This window comes from Antechinus flavipes, chromosome 3 (assembly GCF_016432865.1).
Source record: "Antechinus flavipes isolate AdamAnt ecotype Samford, QLD, Australia chromosome 3, AdamAnt_v2, whole genome shotgun sequence".
Classification (NCBI taxonomy): Eukaryota; Metazoa; Chordata; class Mammalia; order Dasyuromorphia; family Dasyuridae; genus Antechinus; species Antechinus flavipes.
In genome coordinates this window covers 555,634,490-555,649,909 of record NC_067400.1, presented here as the reverse complement: position 1 = coordinate 555,649,909, position 15,420 = coordinate 555,634,490, and the positions used below count along the sequence as shown (strand labels likewise).

General features: G+C 34.9%; 1 protein-coding gene across 1 annotated transcript; it reads right to left on the bottom strand.

Moving 5' to 3' along the window:
- Positions 1-6,536: 6,536 nt before the first annotated feature.
- Positions 6,537-7,487, bottom strand: LOC127557439 (olfactory receptor 52A1-like). The gene has a single exon (XM_051990758.1). The coding sequence runs from the start codon at positions 7,485-7,487 to the stop codon at positions 6,537-6,539; it is 951 nt and encodes a 316-aa protein (XP_051846718.1).
- Between the last annotated feature and the right edge of the window lie 7,933 nt (positions 7,488-15,420).

Sequence of the window (15,420 nt, the reverse complement as noted above, 5' to 3'; positions counted from 1 at the left end):
CATAGAATTAGAGCTCGCCAAAAGTATCTCACCAAAAGTATGCATGAATATGTAGGTTTGTTTGTGTGAAATCAATGCATGTTGTTGTGTATGAGGCAAGGGGAGGCAAGTATACTCAATAGTAATATCTTGGTTTTGATAGGATGGTTTGTAGTGTGAATGACCATCTTATCTCACTCTATATTAGCCAGATAGTAAAAAGAAAAAAATAGAGCTTGTCTAATAATAAGCAGCTACACCCAAAGAAAGAACACTGGGAAATGAATATAAACTGCTTGCATTTTTGTTTTTCTTCCCGGGTTATTTCTATCTTCTGAATCCAATTCTTCCTGTGCAACAAGAGAACTGTTCAGTTCTGCACACATATATTGTATTTAGGATATACTGTGACATATTTAACATGTATAGCACTGCTTGCCATCTGGGGAAAGGGTTGGAGGTAGGGTGAGGAAAAATCGAAACAGAAGTGAGTGCAAGGGATAATGTAAAAAAATTATCCTGGCATGGATTCTGTCAATAAAAAGTTAATTAAAAAAAAAAAGAAAAGAAAGATGTATCCTCTACATCATCTTAGTTCTACCCCAGAAGTTGATCCTTAAAATCTAATCTCAACACAAGTTTGATGGCATATTTCCCTTATCATTTTATCAGAAATATTATGTTCTTAGCACAGTATGGTGATAAAGTCCACTAAGATAGGAGAAAAAAGAATTGAGTTGTCATATTGGTTCTAATATTTATTATTATATATAATCATATCAATTCATTTGCTCCTCTTAGATCTATAAGTTTCTCATTTTGGCTCTGACATTTATTATTACATGTAATTACCTCAATTCTTTTCCTATTAGTTCCCTCATATTTTCTGAAGTGAAGTAAATAATATCAATCCTTACAGTATTCTTTTTAGTGGAGTTTACATTTAAATACTTTACATTTTCTAGATTTTATTCAGGTGGGCATATATTATATAGACACATGTATGAATATACACACAAATGTGCCTTGAATGTGTATTGATTGTTTTCCTTCATCCTCAAAGAGGACCCAAATGACACTGTTAGGATTTGAGTTACAGTATGTCCAACGGGGATGATCAGACTGATAGGAGCTTGGAATGCTCTGCCCCAAGTCAGATTCAAATAGTCCATATGAACATTTGGGATAGCCTCTCTAATTTCCTGCATCTCTTGTTTCTTTTGGGCTAATTCATTTCTACTTTGCTCATATAGCATAGCACCTTCTCTGATGAGGGCACACCATGCTGGGCAGTTCTCCCATGACATACAATCAATTTTAAAGTTCTTAAGAGAGATATCCAGAGTGTCTTTGTAGTGCTTTTTCTGACCGCTTTGTGAGCATTTGCTCTGTGTGTGAGAGTTCTCCATAAATAATCGTTTTGGTCAGCCCAATGGAGTTGCACTCTCTGCAGTAGAGTGCTTGGTGAAGAATCTCAGTGTCTGGTATCTTATCCCATGATTTCAAAATATTCCTAAGACAATTCAAACAAAGAGATTCAGTTTCTTGGCAGGACTCTGGTATACTGTCCACTTTTTGTAAGCATACAGTAATGATGTCAACTCAGTTGCTCTGTACTCCTTCAGTTTAGATAATCAGTCTAATACCTCTCTTTTATCACACTTTCCTTAGAGACTTATAAATGCTGAGATAGCTCTGGCAATGTGTATCTTGATCTCATTATCAAAAATAGAGAGAAAAATAGAGAAGAGATGATAAAAGAATAAATGAAAAAACTCAGAGGGAATGAAAATGAAAGAGAGCAATAAATAAGAGAGAAAAAGAAGAAGGAGGAGGAGGAAGAGGAGGAAGAGGAAGAGAAGAAGGAAGAGGAGGAGAGACAAGATCAGTATGGAAAGAACAAAGAATTAGATAAAGAAGAAGAACATGGCTGAAAGAAAACTGAGAAGTCAGAGAAAGAGATAAAAGAGCTTAGAGTTCAAGAGTAGATCACAGGAAGTGGGTAAAAAGTACACAAAATATTTCAGAAACAACTACATAGTCAGTCTTATTTGAATCTACTGCCCCTACTTTTTTCCTTCTTCCATATATTTGCCTTTAAACATTTTGTTGATGGTACCAGCTACTTCTATTATTATTTAGTTGCCACTGCTTCTTCATTGGAAAGCAGTTTTCTTCAATACTCAACTTACCAGAAGGAAAAAGTTGTTTCTTCTTTTGCTGAAGTGAAACCACAGTCATTTTTTGAATTATTCTTTAGTTTTATTAGGAAACACATAGGATAACATATTATTGTCTTATTGTCTTATGAATTATTTACATTTCTGTATACAGTTGTTGTTAGAATCCTAGTGTAAACTCAATGGAATTGATACAATGCTTATTGGTTCACACATTAGAGCAAATCCTTACAAGGTGTTGTCATTAATATTGATAGAAACAATGCTTAAGTTAACACCTTTGAGAAGTTCACACATTAGCTCACATATTAGTTCACATGTTTGCGAGATTTCAGGGTTCAGTATGAGACATCTAAATTCACACCTCCCATAATCCCACTCTCAGAGGAGGAGTCAATCTTTGAGTTTATACCTCTAAAAGAGCATAAAAAGAGCTTCAGTCAGTCAGTCAGTCAGTTCGGAAGGTTGCCAGGTGTTAGAGTTCAAATGCTGGAGTTCTTGTTCTTCTCAAAGCACAGCCGATTTAGAGGCTTAGAGCCCTTCGGATGTCTCCAAATCCAAAGATTCTGTCCTTCAGCCTCTGCCTCTGCTTTCTTCTGCCTCCAACCAACACAGAGATGGAATGTCTCTCTTGACTCCTTCTGGGGAGCCCAGCCACCAACTACAGTGGTGTGAGATGAAGATGAATCTGGTTGTCCGCTGAAACCTCGGCTCGTAGCTTCTTCCTCTGTAAACTCTTCGTCTGCCACCAGCCAGCCAAGAGGAAAAAATGTATTCTGCCATAGAGCCCTCATCGCTGGCCTTTTATCTGACTCTTCTGAGAGAATGGGATTATGGGTTTTCTCCCATAGTGCTCTCTGGCCCAACGAGCTTCAAGGGAGGTGTGAACTCATTGAACTCCAATGAGTAAAGGTGTGAACACAAGCCTTGTATTAATTAGTTCTACTTAGTACCTTGTTTCAGGTTCTGCCCAAAACATCTTCTTGTAAGATTAGATCAACTCTAATTAGTTAGCAGTTAGTAAGGATTCCAACATCTCCCCCTTTCTTTTGTTTTAAAACATAGGGGGTTTCTGAGGGGGTATACATAAATCCATCAATATGGGCCAGAACTTTGTAACAGATATACATAGTATACATAAATCCATCAATATGGGAGGCATTATACATAATTTACATGAGCACATAGCAATATAACACAGGCTAGTAGTAATGTAACAAATAACATGAATCATCCTGAAAATTTACACATGTCCATAAGTCCTAGAAACAGTCCAGTAGGATTCCATTGTCCATTAGTTCATGTGCCAGGAATCTAATAATTCTTGTAAGCTCTGAAGTACTGCAAAAGGTCTCATCAACAATTTTTCATCTTAAGGAATCCAATGATTCTCGCTGGTTTTTCAAGAACTAAAACAGTTTCATCTTGTGTTAGGAAATCCAACAGCCAGGAGTCGGAATTAAGCTAGAGGCAGAAGCCGGCAGAGGCAAAAGACAAGCTGCAAGAACTTTTGGAACCAAGCAGAGAAATAGGCCTCTAAGAAAACTAACCAGGCCCAGGGAAAGAGATAAGACTTGGGAGGAGAAAATAAACATTTGGATTTTTATCATCTGTCTGCATTTGAAGTGATTATTACTTTTAACTGAAACTAAGGCTGGCTCTAGAAAACCTCCCCAAGAAACTTGCTCCCAGAGAGGATCAGTATATTATAAAAAAGAAGAGACCACCACAAGTTGTGGTTTAAAAAAATCACAAAATTCAGTCTCAATGTCTTCTCCCTCATTTAATTTGTTATTTCTTTTCAACTCTTGTGTCAAGAGTCACTGCCCAATTCTTTTTACTATATTTCATTCATTAGTAAGGCGATACCGTGGATAGTGAATTGAGCCTGGAATCAGGAAGATTTTAGTTCAACTCCAGGTATAGACACCTATTATTTGTGTAACGATGGGCAAATCATGTAACCTTTATTTGCTTCAGTGTCCCTATCTGTAAGAGAAGAAAAGCAATAGCATCTATCTCTCAGGGTTGTTGTGAGAATAAAATAAGACAATATTTTAGAGTGCCTAGAACTCTGGGAAGCAAAATAAATGCTGGCTATTAGGTTCTAGTCAACTATTTCATTGAAACAAACTTGTAGTCTTTCAGACTCTTGAATTCAGTACAAAAACTTGTACCTTAACAGAATTAGGTTTTTATAGAAACCATTTTTCCTTTAGTATCTTTGAATAAATCTTTTTTTTACTCTTCTTAAACCTAGATGGAAAGTTTTGTTTTTCCTCTCTATGCCCCTTGATGAGAAAATCCTGTTTTGCTTTCTCACCTTTTCACTATCTCTGTTCCTTAATTTAAGACATCAAGTAACTTTCTTTATTCATTTGGCAGGGATTAATTAATATCAAAGTACATCTCAGAAGTTATTTAGATCAACCTCTACTGGAAGTATATTTGAATTTCATAAAAATTCTAATGAATGATTATCAAGTCATTACTAGGGATCTTCCTATGATATTTCATTTTATTTTAAAAAAATGTTTAGGGTCATTAATTCAATTTAACAAGCATATATTGTTAATCCACTGTGTTCAGTAGGGGAATACAAATAAAATAATTTTAAAAAATCCCTTAATTTTTTTTTCATTTCTAAAATTTGGAATTAGATAAAGACAATGCACATTGGTCAATTTTAATAAAAAAGGTCATGTCTCAGTTCCTCTCCAAGGTATCAAGTATATGCCAAATTGCAGATAGGGAAACAAATATCACAGGTAGGGGTGTGTGACAAAGAGCAGGTAATTTGAAATCTGCAAGCTAGGTATTATCTTTCCTAATAGAGCCCCCAGAACTTAACAAGCAGGACTGGGAACAATGGGTCACTGAATCAACATAACTTTCAATACAACCTATTTAATGTCATTATATTCTTAAAAATAGGGATTCATTCACTTTTTTTTCATTTTTTTATTCTTAGAAGGATTTTATTTTTCCAAAGACATGTAAAAATAATTTTCAACACTCATTTTTAAAAATTGTGATCCAAATTTTTCTCTCTCCATCCCTAACTTCCCCCTCCTCAAGACAGTAAATTATCTAATATAGGTTAAAAATGACAATCTTTTAAAATAAATTTCCATATTAGTTGTGTTGTGAAGGAAAAAATCAGAAAAAAATGGAGAAAATCAAGAGAAAGAAAAAGCAAATTAACAAAAAGCTGAAAATTTACATTTGGTCTTCATATTTCTCTCTCTGGATACACATGGCTTTTTCAACCCCAAATCTAATAGAATGTCTTGAATTCATTTACTTTTTTTCTACCTTAAGTACTTGGTGTATTTGAAGTATTAAAAAAATTTCCCTTGATTACTTGATTGATAAATCAAGTCAAAATGTCTCTACAATATCCATACATCTTTCATGATAATACCCTCACAGAAAAAGCACAGAAATGTGTGATGACTGCATTAGCACCCTGGATACCTTAGAATCAACGAGAGTCAGGATAAGCAAAAGTCCTTAGTCTTTATTCTTGGTCTTTAGAAGTAAGATAGAATTAGATGGATGCAGAATCTCCCCATCCTCCTTTTTCCTCGTCTACTACCAAAGTGACTCTGGCTCATCTTACTCCACCCCCTAGGCCCTCCTATAATTCTCTGTACACACCAATTATTGAGCCAGCAGAGGATAGTGGGAAGGGTCATTTCCCCAAGCACATGCCCATAGAGTATTGTCCAATCAGTAATTAGCCTTAAGTGCTCAAACTGATCTCAGTGCATCAACTCAAAAGTTTCAGTCCTCTACAAAAATGTTCCTCCTTTCACCCACAAAAAAGTAGCTCTTTGAATATTTAAATAACACAATTTTGTCCTATTCAAGCCTTCTCTTTCTGAAATTTTTAAGCATCCCATTTGTCCTCTTTGGTTTTAATAAAGTCATCATGTATAAATGACTAGTACTGCCTTTATTTATCACATTGGTATCTTCTTATTGCCACACTAAGTTCAATAGGCAATTGCTTCTCTTCAAATATAATGGAACACAGTTATACCTTAATACTTTCCTCCTAATGTTCATATCTTACTTGTAGATCTAAGTATTTCTTACTTTTAACATCATTATTCTTTTAATGGCATTACATTTTTTTATTTTTTTATTTTTTTGCTATTTTAGTCTCAGATTTTTGGTAGGAAGGACATAAGACATCAGAACACTCAGGAGCAGTAATTTTCCTGATAATGTCTTTATCCACCAAATTACTTCATCCTTCATTGTCTAAATTATGTTTCATCCCTCTCATTTGAAGACAGTTGCACTTAGCATATGCACTATATTATAGTAAATTAAAAAGACATCTTTATATTAATGGTTGTAGGTGTTAATTCACTTCAAGAAACTGTCTTTTGGAGTGAATATCCTTAGCACCTTGACACGGATTTCCTTAGTTTTCACTCCATAAACAATGGGATTAAGAGCAGGAGGCACAAGAAGGTAGAGAGTAGACAGAAGAATGTGAGCAAAGGGAGCCACATGGCCAAAACGATGGCTAAAAAATGAGAAGAAAGCAAGGACATAGAATTCAAGAAAGACAAAAATATGAGCTGTGCAGGTATTAAGTGCTTTCAATCTTGCCTCCTTCTGGGGAAGGTGAAAAACTGTCCAGATGATTAGGGAATAAGAAACAAGAACAAAAACCATGTCAAAACCCAGTATGGCAAATGCTACAAACAACCCAAAGGACTTATTTGTCTGGACATTCCCAGACAACAATTTGACCACAGCCATATGCTCACAGTAAGAATGGGCTATGACAGTAGTATGGAAGAAGTGAAAACGTTTGATCAGGAGGGGCAGTAAGCCAACTAATACAACAGCTCTCATTGATACTACCAATATCATCCGACTCAGGATGGTTGGTGTGAGGATGGTTGAATGCCTAAGAGGATCACAAATTGCCACATAGCGGTCAAAGGCCATGGCCAGCAAGATGCCTGACTCCATCCCTTGTAGGGCATGAATAAAGAATAGCTGAGTGAGACAAGCATCAAAGGCCATGGTACAGGCACGAAACCAGAAGATGGCCAGCATCTTGGGGGCTATGGCAGCACATATGCCCAGGTCAGTAGCAGCTAGGATAGCCAGGAAGATGTACATGGGCTGATGAAGACTGCGCTCTATTGGGATAATAATCAATAGAAGGACATTTCCCAGCAGGGCTACTATGCAAAGGAAACAAAAAGGGAATCCAATCCAGAAGTGGAGATGTTCAAGTCCGGGAATTCCAACCAGAGTCACTGTTGATGGGTCCACAAACGAGTTATTGTAAAGTCCCATGATGATTTGTCAACAAGTATTCTTCATGTAAATTCTGAAGTCTTTCTAGAGAAGAAAATATTCCAGGAAATCAGCAATGATCTCTGGGTGACATCTGAGATAAAAGATTGGCAAGATAATTGCTTTTATCATTAACTCACTTGGGTAAGTCTGTCTTGGCTATTTGAGATGGAAATCTGATTTGAATAATCTACTGCAACTTCCATGCCCAAAGCATCAGTGACAATAGTAATTGAATAGCAAAAGCAGGATAAAATTTCTCAAATTTCCCTCCTTTGAACTATATTCTGAACACAATCAGAAGGAATATTATTTGGTTGAGGAATACTTAATTAGGAGCAGGGAAGGATGTAATATAGAAAGTCAGCTTTTCTTCTTTTCCTCTCAGTTTCATAGTTTTAAAATTGAAAGAGTTTGTAGGTGCCTTATAATATATTCAACACTTAAGCAAGAATCCTTTTTTATAGTATCATCAGTAAGTTATTATCCATCACTTAAAGATTTCATCTGAAAAGAATTTACCATATCTAGTGGAATACAATTATTTTCATGAATAGTTCTGTTTCTAAGTTATTCTTCATAGATATCTTAATTTTTTATCTTCAGTATACACTCATTGTTTATTCTTCTATAATTTAAGACCAATAATAACTTATATATAGAACCTTAAAGCTTATAAAGCACTATACTTCACTTCAACTTTATAATAACCCTGTGGCTTTGGTACTAGAAGAATTGTTACCCATATTTTACATATGTAAAAAACAATATTTAGATAGCTTAAGTAATTCACTCATGGTTATTTGCTAACTAGTAATTATAAGATGTGGAATTTAAATTTCAGGCTTTTTGACCCCTAATCCAGCATTATATCTATGATATCATGATAATAGAGAACAATTTGAATTCCGAGAAAAGCGGACCAGGGAAAGGATTTTTTTTTAAAGAAGGCAGTATGGAACAAGTCATTCAAAGAGATGGATGAAATTTAGTCAAAGATACACAAATGATTATTTCTCTCTGCAAGATCACACTGAAGTCTCAATATTGACATTACTCTCAGAGCTCATCTAGTCTAATCCACCATGAATAGGCATATTATCCACAACTTACCCAGGACTTGGCTACTATCTATGTCTTTTTTTTTTTACAAGAAAGCAACTAATGAGGATGAGCCCACTACCTTTTATACTTGCTTATTCTACTTGATATCATTAGTGATTAATAATTCTCATCTTACATCAAAATTTAATTTCCCTTTTTTTTTGCAATGTCCATCTAGAAAAAAAAATTCAAGCAAGGCAAAATTGAACCACATGAGCTACACAAAAAGAGGAATCATGAAAGTTCATTGATATCATGTTTTAATGAAAGAATTGGGTCTCATAAAGTGATATGGATGCCAAGTAATTCTTTTCCTGACTTAAAGGCACAAATTTATTTTTCTTGAAAATGTTCAACCTCCATCTCTCCTAGAAGTTGGGAAAAAATGATTAGTATTCATATGGAAACAATGAAATTTAGTTGGATCCACAAATGGTCATGATAAATAGTCAGCTTTCCTCAGTTACTGACATGATTATATGATGTACACATAAAGTCCAAAACATTTGTCAGAGAGAATCATATAGCACAATGTAGTTCTACAAGATGAGGGCTAACAATCTCCTTTAGATATCCACAGGGAATGAAACTTTATGATGTGGTCTTCAGGATGGGAATGGGGCCTATGTTCATCAGCTTAGCCAATGTTTTTTGTTGTTTTGTTTTAGGAAAATAGGTCTTATTACATATATACTATATACTATATACATGTATATAGTAAATACATACTATATTTAGCATTGTGCTAAGCATTAGAGAGACAGCTAAGCACAAGGCATGAGAATAAAATCTTACATAGAAAACATAACTGATATATGTCCTGAATACTGGTGATATTGGCAATTCTTCCTTCTAACTTTCCATCGGGATCGGCACATACACATGTTTATAAATCCTTAATTTCCTTTAGAGGCTATACTTGAAGATCAGCAGTTCAATTTTTTATAATGAAACTCCAAATATTTTGAGAGCTATTTCTTCAAAAGTTTTTTTCCTAGATGGACATTGCAAAAAGAAAAAAAGGGAAATTAAATTTTGATGTAAGATGAGAATTATTAAACTAATTCAGCTTCATGCTTTTTTTTTTGTTCCTGACCATTCTTATAGAATTGGGGACCATTGTCCCTCTTCCAAATATGGGGAAAGAGTGAGGGTTAAAACTGGACACTTTGAATAAAAAATATCTATATTATTTGAACTATAAAGTCCTCTTCCTCCATCCTTCTCTTTTCTTTAAGCAGCTAATTCATAAGATGAGGAAAATCAGTAATTATCATGGACACAGGAAAAGAAAAAAATTATCCCTGCATCCAACAGGGATTGATGAGATATAAGGAAGAAATATCATAGCATATTCAGATTTTAAAATTAGATAATGAGTAATAGAAAAATCTTGGGAAATCTCTGAGAAATAGAATAGTAAACTGCTTTGTCTGTACCAGATTAAATATAGCCTGAAAAAAGGTAATGTTGAATACCACTTGTTTTCCTTTGGTAATCTTTTTTTCCTGCCTTTTCAGGAAACAGTGAGATCTTTGATGAATGAAGAGTAAATAAAGAACAAGGAGATGTACACAATCAGAGAAGACTGTGTACTCCTCAATCCTCAATAATATTGAGATCTGAGAGAAAGGAAGCAAACAAATGTCATGCTCAAACTTTTTACTTGTACATATATAGTCTAGCCCACTTACAAACTAAATTCTTCATTTTCCTTCTCATTCTTCCACAGAATGCAAGAACTAGAAAAGATCTTATAAATCACTGAGTGGCAAGACTTCATTTATATGAATAAAGTTTTGAGAAATTAGGAGAAATTACTTACCCAAATGAACACATACTTGATCTGTGGCAGAGGCTCTCCAATTTATATCTATATATATAATTTTGCTTTTTTGCCCTTTTATATATTATTAAGCATAAATCCACAAATAATCCAGAGGGAATAATGAGAGTTCCAGGTGATTAGAAAGTTGCATGAAATGAGACAGCTCACCTACAAATACAAATCCTAAGCCAGGTAGCTTAGAGTCCCTTTCCCCAACCTGTAGCTAACTGATACTCCCTAGGGAGTGGGATAATCCCTGTTTAACTGATGAACACTAGGCTTTAAAATGCATCATTAAATTAATAAATCCCAAACCTCCCATGACTGACTAGGCTTTGCTAGAGAACCCAGGGTTATAGTCTTTGATCAAAAGTTGTTTTACCCCCAAAAAAATCAGAAGTTATAATCCCTTTTGAAAGGAGACAGAAGTAAGATGATAAAGTACAAGAATCAAAAGAGCTAAGATAATTTAGTTTTGTTCAGTCAAACTCTTTGTCACTTTATTTGAAATTTTCTTGACAAAGATACTGGAGAAGTTTTCCATTTCCTTCTACAATTCATTTTTCAGATGAGGAAATAGAAGTAAACAGGATTAAATGACTTGCTCAGGATCACAGAATTATATGTGTAAGGCCAGACTTGAACTCAGGAAAAATCTTGACTTCAAGCCAATCACTCTAATCACTGTATTACCTAGTTGGCTTTAGCTAAAAATTTCGCCAAATTTCTCACCAAAAACTTTGAAATAACTCCTCAACTCAAACTTTGTAACTTTTCTTTCTTTTTTAAAATAAAGATTAATTTCTCAAATACATTTGGAATTGAGTAAAATTTATTTTAAAAAGCCATTAACTAATTGATAAATGATCAAAGTATATGAAGAGGTCGTTTTCAAAAGAAGAAATCTATGCTATATAAAATTATATTAAAAAATTCTCATTCACTAGTGATTAGGAAAATGCAAATTAAAACAATCTAACTTTTCTCAGAAGTGACAAATGCTGGAGAGGACAAGGGAAAATAGATACATTAATGAACTCTTTGTGGGATGATGAACTATTCCAAATATTTTGGAAAGCAATTTGAAACTATGCCCAAGAGGTTATAAAACTCTCTGACAGATAGCCTCCAAAGGTGAGCCCGAGGATGCTTATATTAATTGCATAAGTAGAACATAAATAATTCAGGAAAAAAAGTGAAAAAAAATGGGAACCTGCATCTCTCTGTCCCTGGCTTGCTACTTTGACTAGAGCATAGCTGGAATTCCCTGCTTCTTGAAAGCCAGATAGACATAATGAATGGAGAGGAGGGGTAGACTCAGATTGCAATAGTTGAACAAGTGGTAGTGTTATGGGCCAGAACTTGAAACAAGGTGTTAACTCACTGGAATTGATAGAAACAATGCTTAAGTTTACACCTTTGAGAGTTCACACTTTAGCTCACAGATTAGAGTTCACAAGTTCGGGAGATTGACAAGTCAGAAACCCACAATCCCACTCTCTTTGGGTTCACACCTTTAAGAGATCATATATAAGGAGCTCCTGGAATCATTTGTTAAGAGTAGAACCAAGGGTCAGAGGGAGCTGGAGTCTGAAGCTAACAGACAAGCTGCAAGAGCTCTTGGAACCAAGGAGGGAGAGAGTCCTCTAAGGAAACTAACCGGGCTATTTTGAAGGAGACAATAAAGGATTTAAACTTTTAACACCTAGCCAGCATTTGAGCTAATTATTGATTTGGACTGAAACTAAGGCTGCCTCCAGAAGCTCCACAAGAAACCTGCTCCCAGAGAACGATCATATTATACAAAAGAAGAGAACACTACATGGTAGCATATAATTATGAAGAAGTAGTATCATGCTGTAAAAAAAATAATAATAACAGGGATTGTATCAGAAAAAAAATGGCAATACCCACATGACCTAATACAAAATAAAATAAGAACAGGAAGATTGTTGTGGCCAGTTTCAATGCTGTAATGATGATCAACTGTGAAAGATTTAAAGACTCTAATCATAATTCAGGTATATTTCTGTATACAAATGCAGATATATACATATACATACACACAGACACATAGAGACACACATCTTTCCTTTCCCTGCTGATTCTTTGCTTTAATTCTGCTCCTTAATTTACTTTGTTATTACTTAATCTCCCTCCACCCAATCAAGGATCTCTCCCTTGTCTTTTTCCCTCACCCTTTGCTTCTCCATCTGCCCACCCCTTCTCTCTTGTTTCTTTATAGATTTTGAAGGATGCTATATTCTCCATGGTATTTATGGAATGTAAGGAGATTTTCAGAACTATGTGCTCTCTTCCCTCCTCTGATGCCACTGTCTATCCTTCTTCTGCCCCTCATATGCATAGCATAGTTACTATTTTTACCTTACCTGTACCCAAATCTTTCGTTTGAGCTATATTTGAGCTAGCATCAAGCTTAAACATATGGTAGATGTTTCCCATGTTAAAAAAATAACATAAACTATTTGTCCATGTTAAGTTCCTTGAAAGTGATCTTTGATATTGCCTGTTATATGCTAAATTTTCTATTAATTTCAGGTTTGGTTGATAGAAAGTCCTGAAAATCGGCAAGTTGGTTAAATGTTTGTTTTTTTCTCATTCAATATAGATTATTTTGCCATGTATGATATTTTTGGCCATAAGCGTAGTTCTTTTAATTGCAGGTAGATGTGATTCCAAGACCTGTGGTCTTTTATTGTGGCTCCTGCTAAGTCCTGTGAAATTCTAATTATAATGTATTTGAATTTGTTTTTGTTTTTCTTGTTTCTTGTAAATTTTTTTCTTTGATCTGGGATTTTGGAATTTGGTAATATTATCCCTAAATGTTTTTCACAAAGGACCTCGCTAAGGTAGTGATTGTTGTACTTTTTTTATTTCTACTTTTCCCTCATGTTCTATTGTTGTGCCACAGTTTCCTTTTATTGTCCTTCTTCAGTTTCCCTAACTGTCCTGCCTCAGTTTCTCTGAATTGTTCTACCTCAATTTCCCTGAATTGTTCTGCCTTAATCCCCTTGGTTTACAACCCTCCTCCTGATCATTAGGGTTGTGGAGATCTGGCATTCCAAAAGATAAGGCTCCAGATGTCCTACCTCAGATAACTAATTGGTATTGTTTATAACTCTTAAGTTTCAGACTTCCTGGCTCTAGTTGAACATCTCCTTAACACCCAATTTGTAAGAATTTATGGTCCTATCTTCCAACTTGTAAGAACTAGATTGATGGTCCCTGCCTGGAGATTCCCAGTCACCAGAGTTTGGACTCCAAACCCCCTGCTTCTGTTTAGCTACCCAAGCTAGGAGCCAAGGGTTCGTTGAGAGCTTACATTGGCTGCTAGATGCTTTGGATATCAGCCCTAGGGGCAGCATGCCACCAGTACAATCTCTCTCTCTCTCAGAAATCCAAATAAAATATTAAAAACTCTCTAATCTTTTTTTTGCCTCAGTTTCTCCAGCATTACATTATGACTCAAAGACAATTTTGTTATATTGTTTTTTGCTTTATTGTGTTAAAGTTGTTGTTGTTATTGTTGTTTTGGTGGCAACTTTCAGGCAATGCAATTATTCTTGTATTTTCTCTTTTTATCTGTTCTCCCAATTTTTTTTTTATTTTGTGTCATTTTTCTTATGTTTCACATACTGTTCTAATTTTTTTTTTCATTCTTTATGATCTATTTTGTTATTTCTTGGTCTCTTATGCCTTTACAGGTTTTCCCGTGTCTAATTTTAATTGTCAAAGACTTAGTTTCAACTTTTCTAGTTAAAAAAGTAACATAAAGTATTTGCCCATGTTAAGTTCCTTGAAATTGATCTTTGATATTGCCTGTTATATGCTAAATTTTCTATTAATTTCAGGTTTGGTTGATAGAAAATCCTAAAAATCAGCAAGTTGGTTTTTTCATAATCTTGTTTTTCTTAGACTTTTAAAAATTTAATTTTTTTTAAGTTTTTTTTTTCTCAATGTCTCATTTTATTTTTGAAATTTTTTGAGTTCTATAAATTCTCTCTGGGCAGGGAACTATTTCATGTTATTTTTTGGGGTAGAAGCTTTTTTTTTTAATTTAGTGTCCTCCTCTGAAGCTGAACCCCAGTCTTCCTTGATTCCATAGTAAGTTTCTATGTTCTTTCTTCTTTTCCAATTCATTTTTGTAAATAACAGACATTAATGTAAACACCTCTAATTCTGGGGTGGAGGATGGTACTACAAACTTTACTTGAACTCTCCCCTTTGACCTGGAACCCCAAATTAAAAGCTCCACTTTCCTGCAAGTGCCTGCAGCTATTAGCATCACTGCCCACAGGCTGCAATCATTTATGCTGGTTCCTTCTTGTCCAAGGCTGCAGCAGCACAGCTGGACCTGGCATTCCTCATTTGATGTTTCTGGGGAGCTAACTTGGAGATATTTGCACTTGAAGCAGGTTAAAGCCCTGGGTCTTTCTTCAGATCTCCTAGGGTTGTATCTGGAAGACCCCTGTTCTTCTCCAAGTCTTCTTGATTTTTCAGCAGACTATATTCTTTCTGAAGCACAAAATTGTTCTGTCGGTGGGGGAAATCAGGAGAGCTTGAAATTTACCATCTTATTCCTCCATCTTCCCAGAATCCTCCCTTTAAATCTTACTTCTTCAACTTCCATTATCTTAAGTAGATTCTCTAAAATATGTCACCATTCTCATTTCATTTAAAAAATATTTCCCCTAATTACAAGGAAAAACATTTTTGTTATAAATGTACATTAATATTTTCAAATATATTTTCTTATGAATCGTGTTGGGAGAGACAAATCAGAACAAAAAGGCAAAAACCATGAGAAAGAAAAAAAAAAACAAAGAAAAAGGAAAAAAGTGAACATAGCATGTGTTGATTTGAATTTAGCCTCTATGGTTCTCTTTTTGGATAGCATATTGCATCCAAAGCTTCTTGGAATTGTCTCCGATCACTGGACCACTGAGAAGAAGCAAGTCTGGCATAGTTTATCATGACACA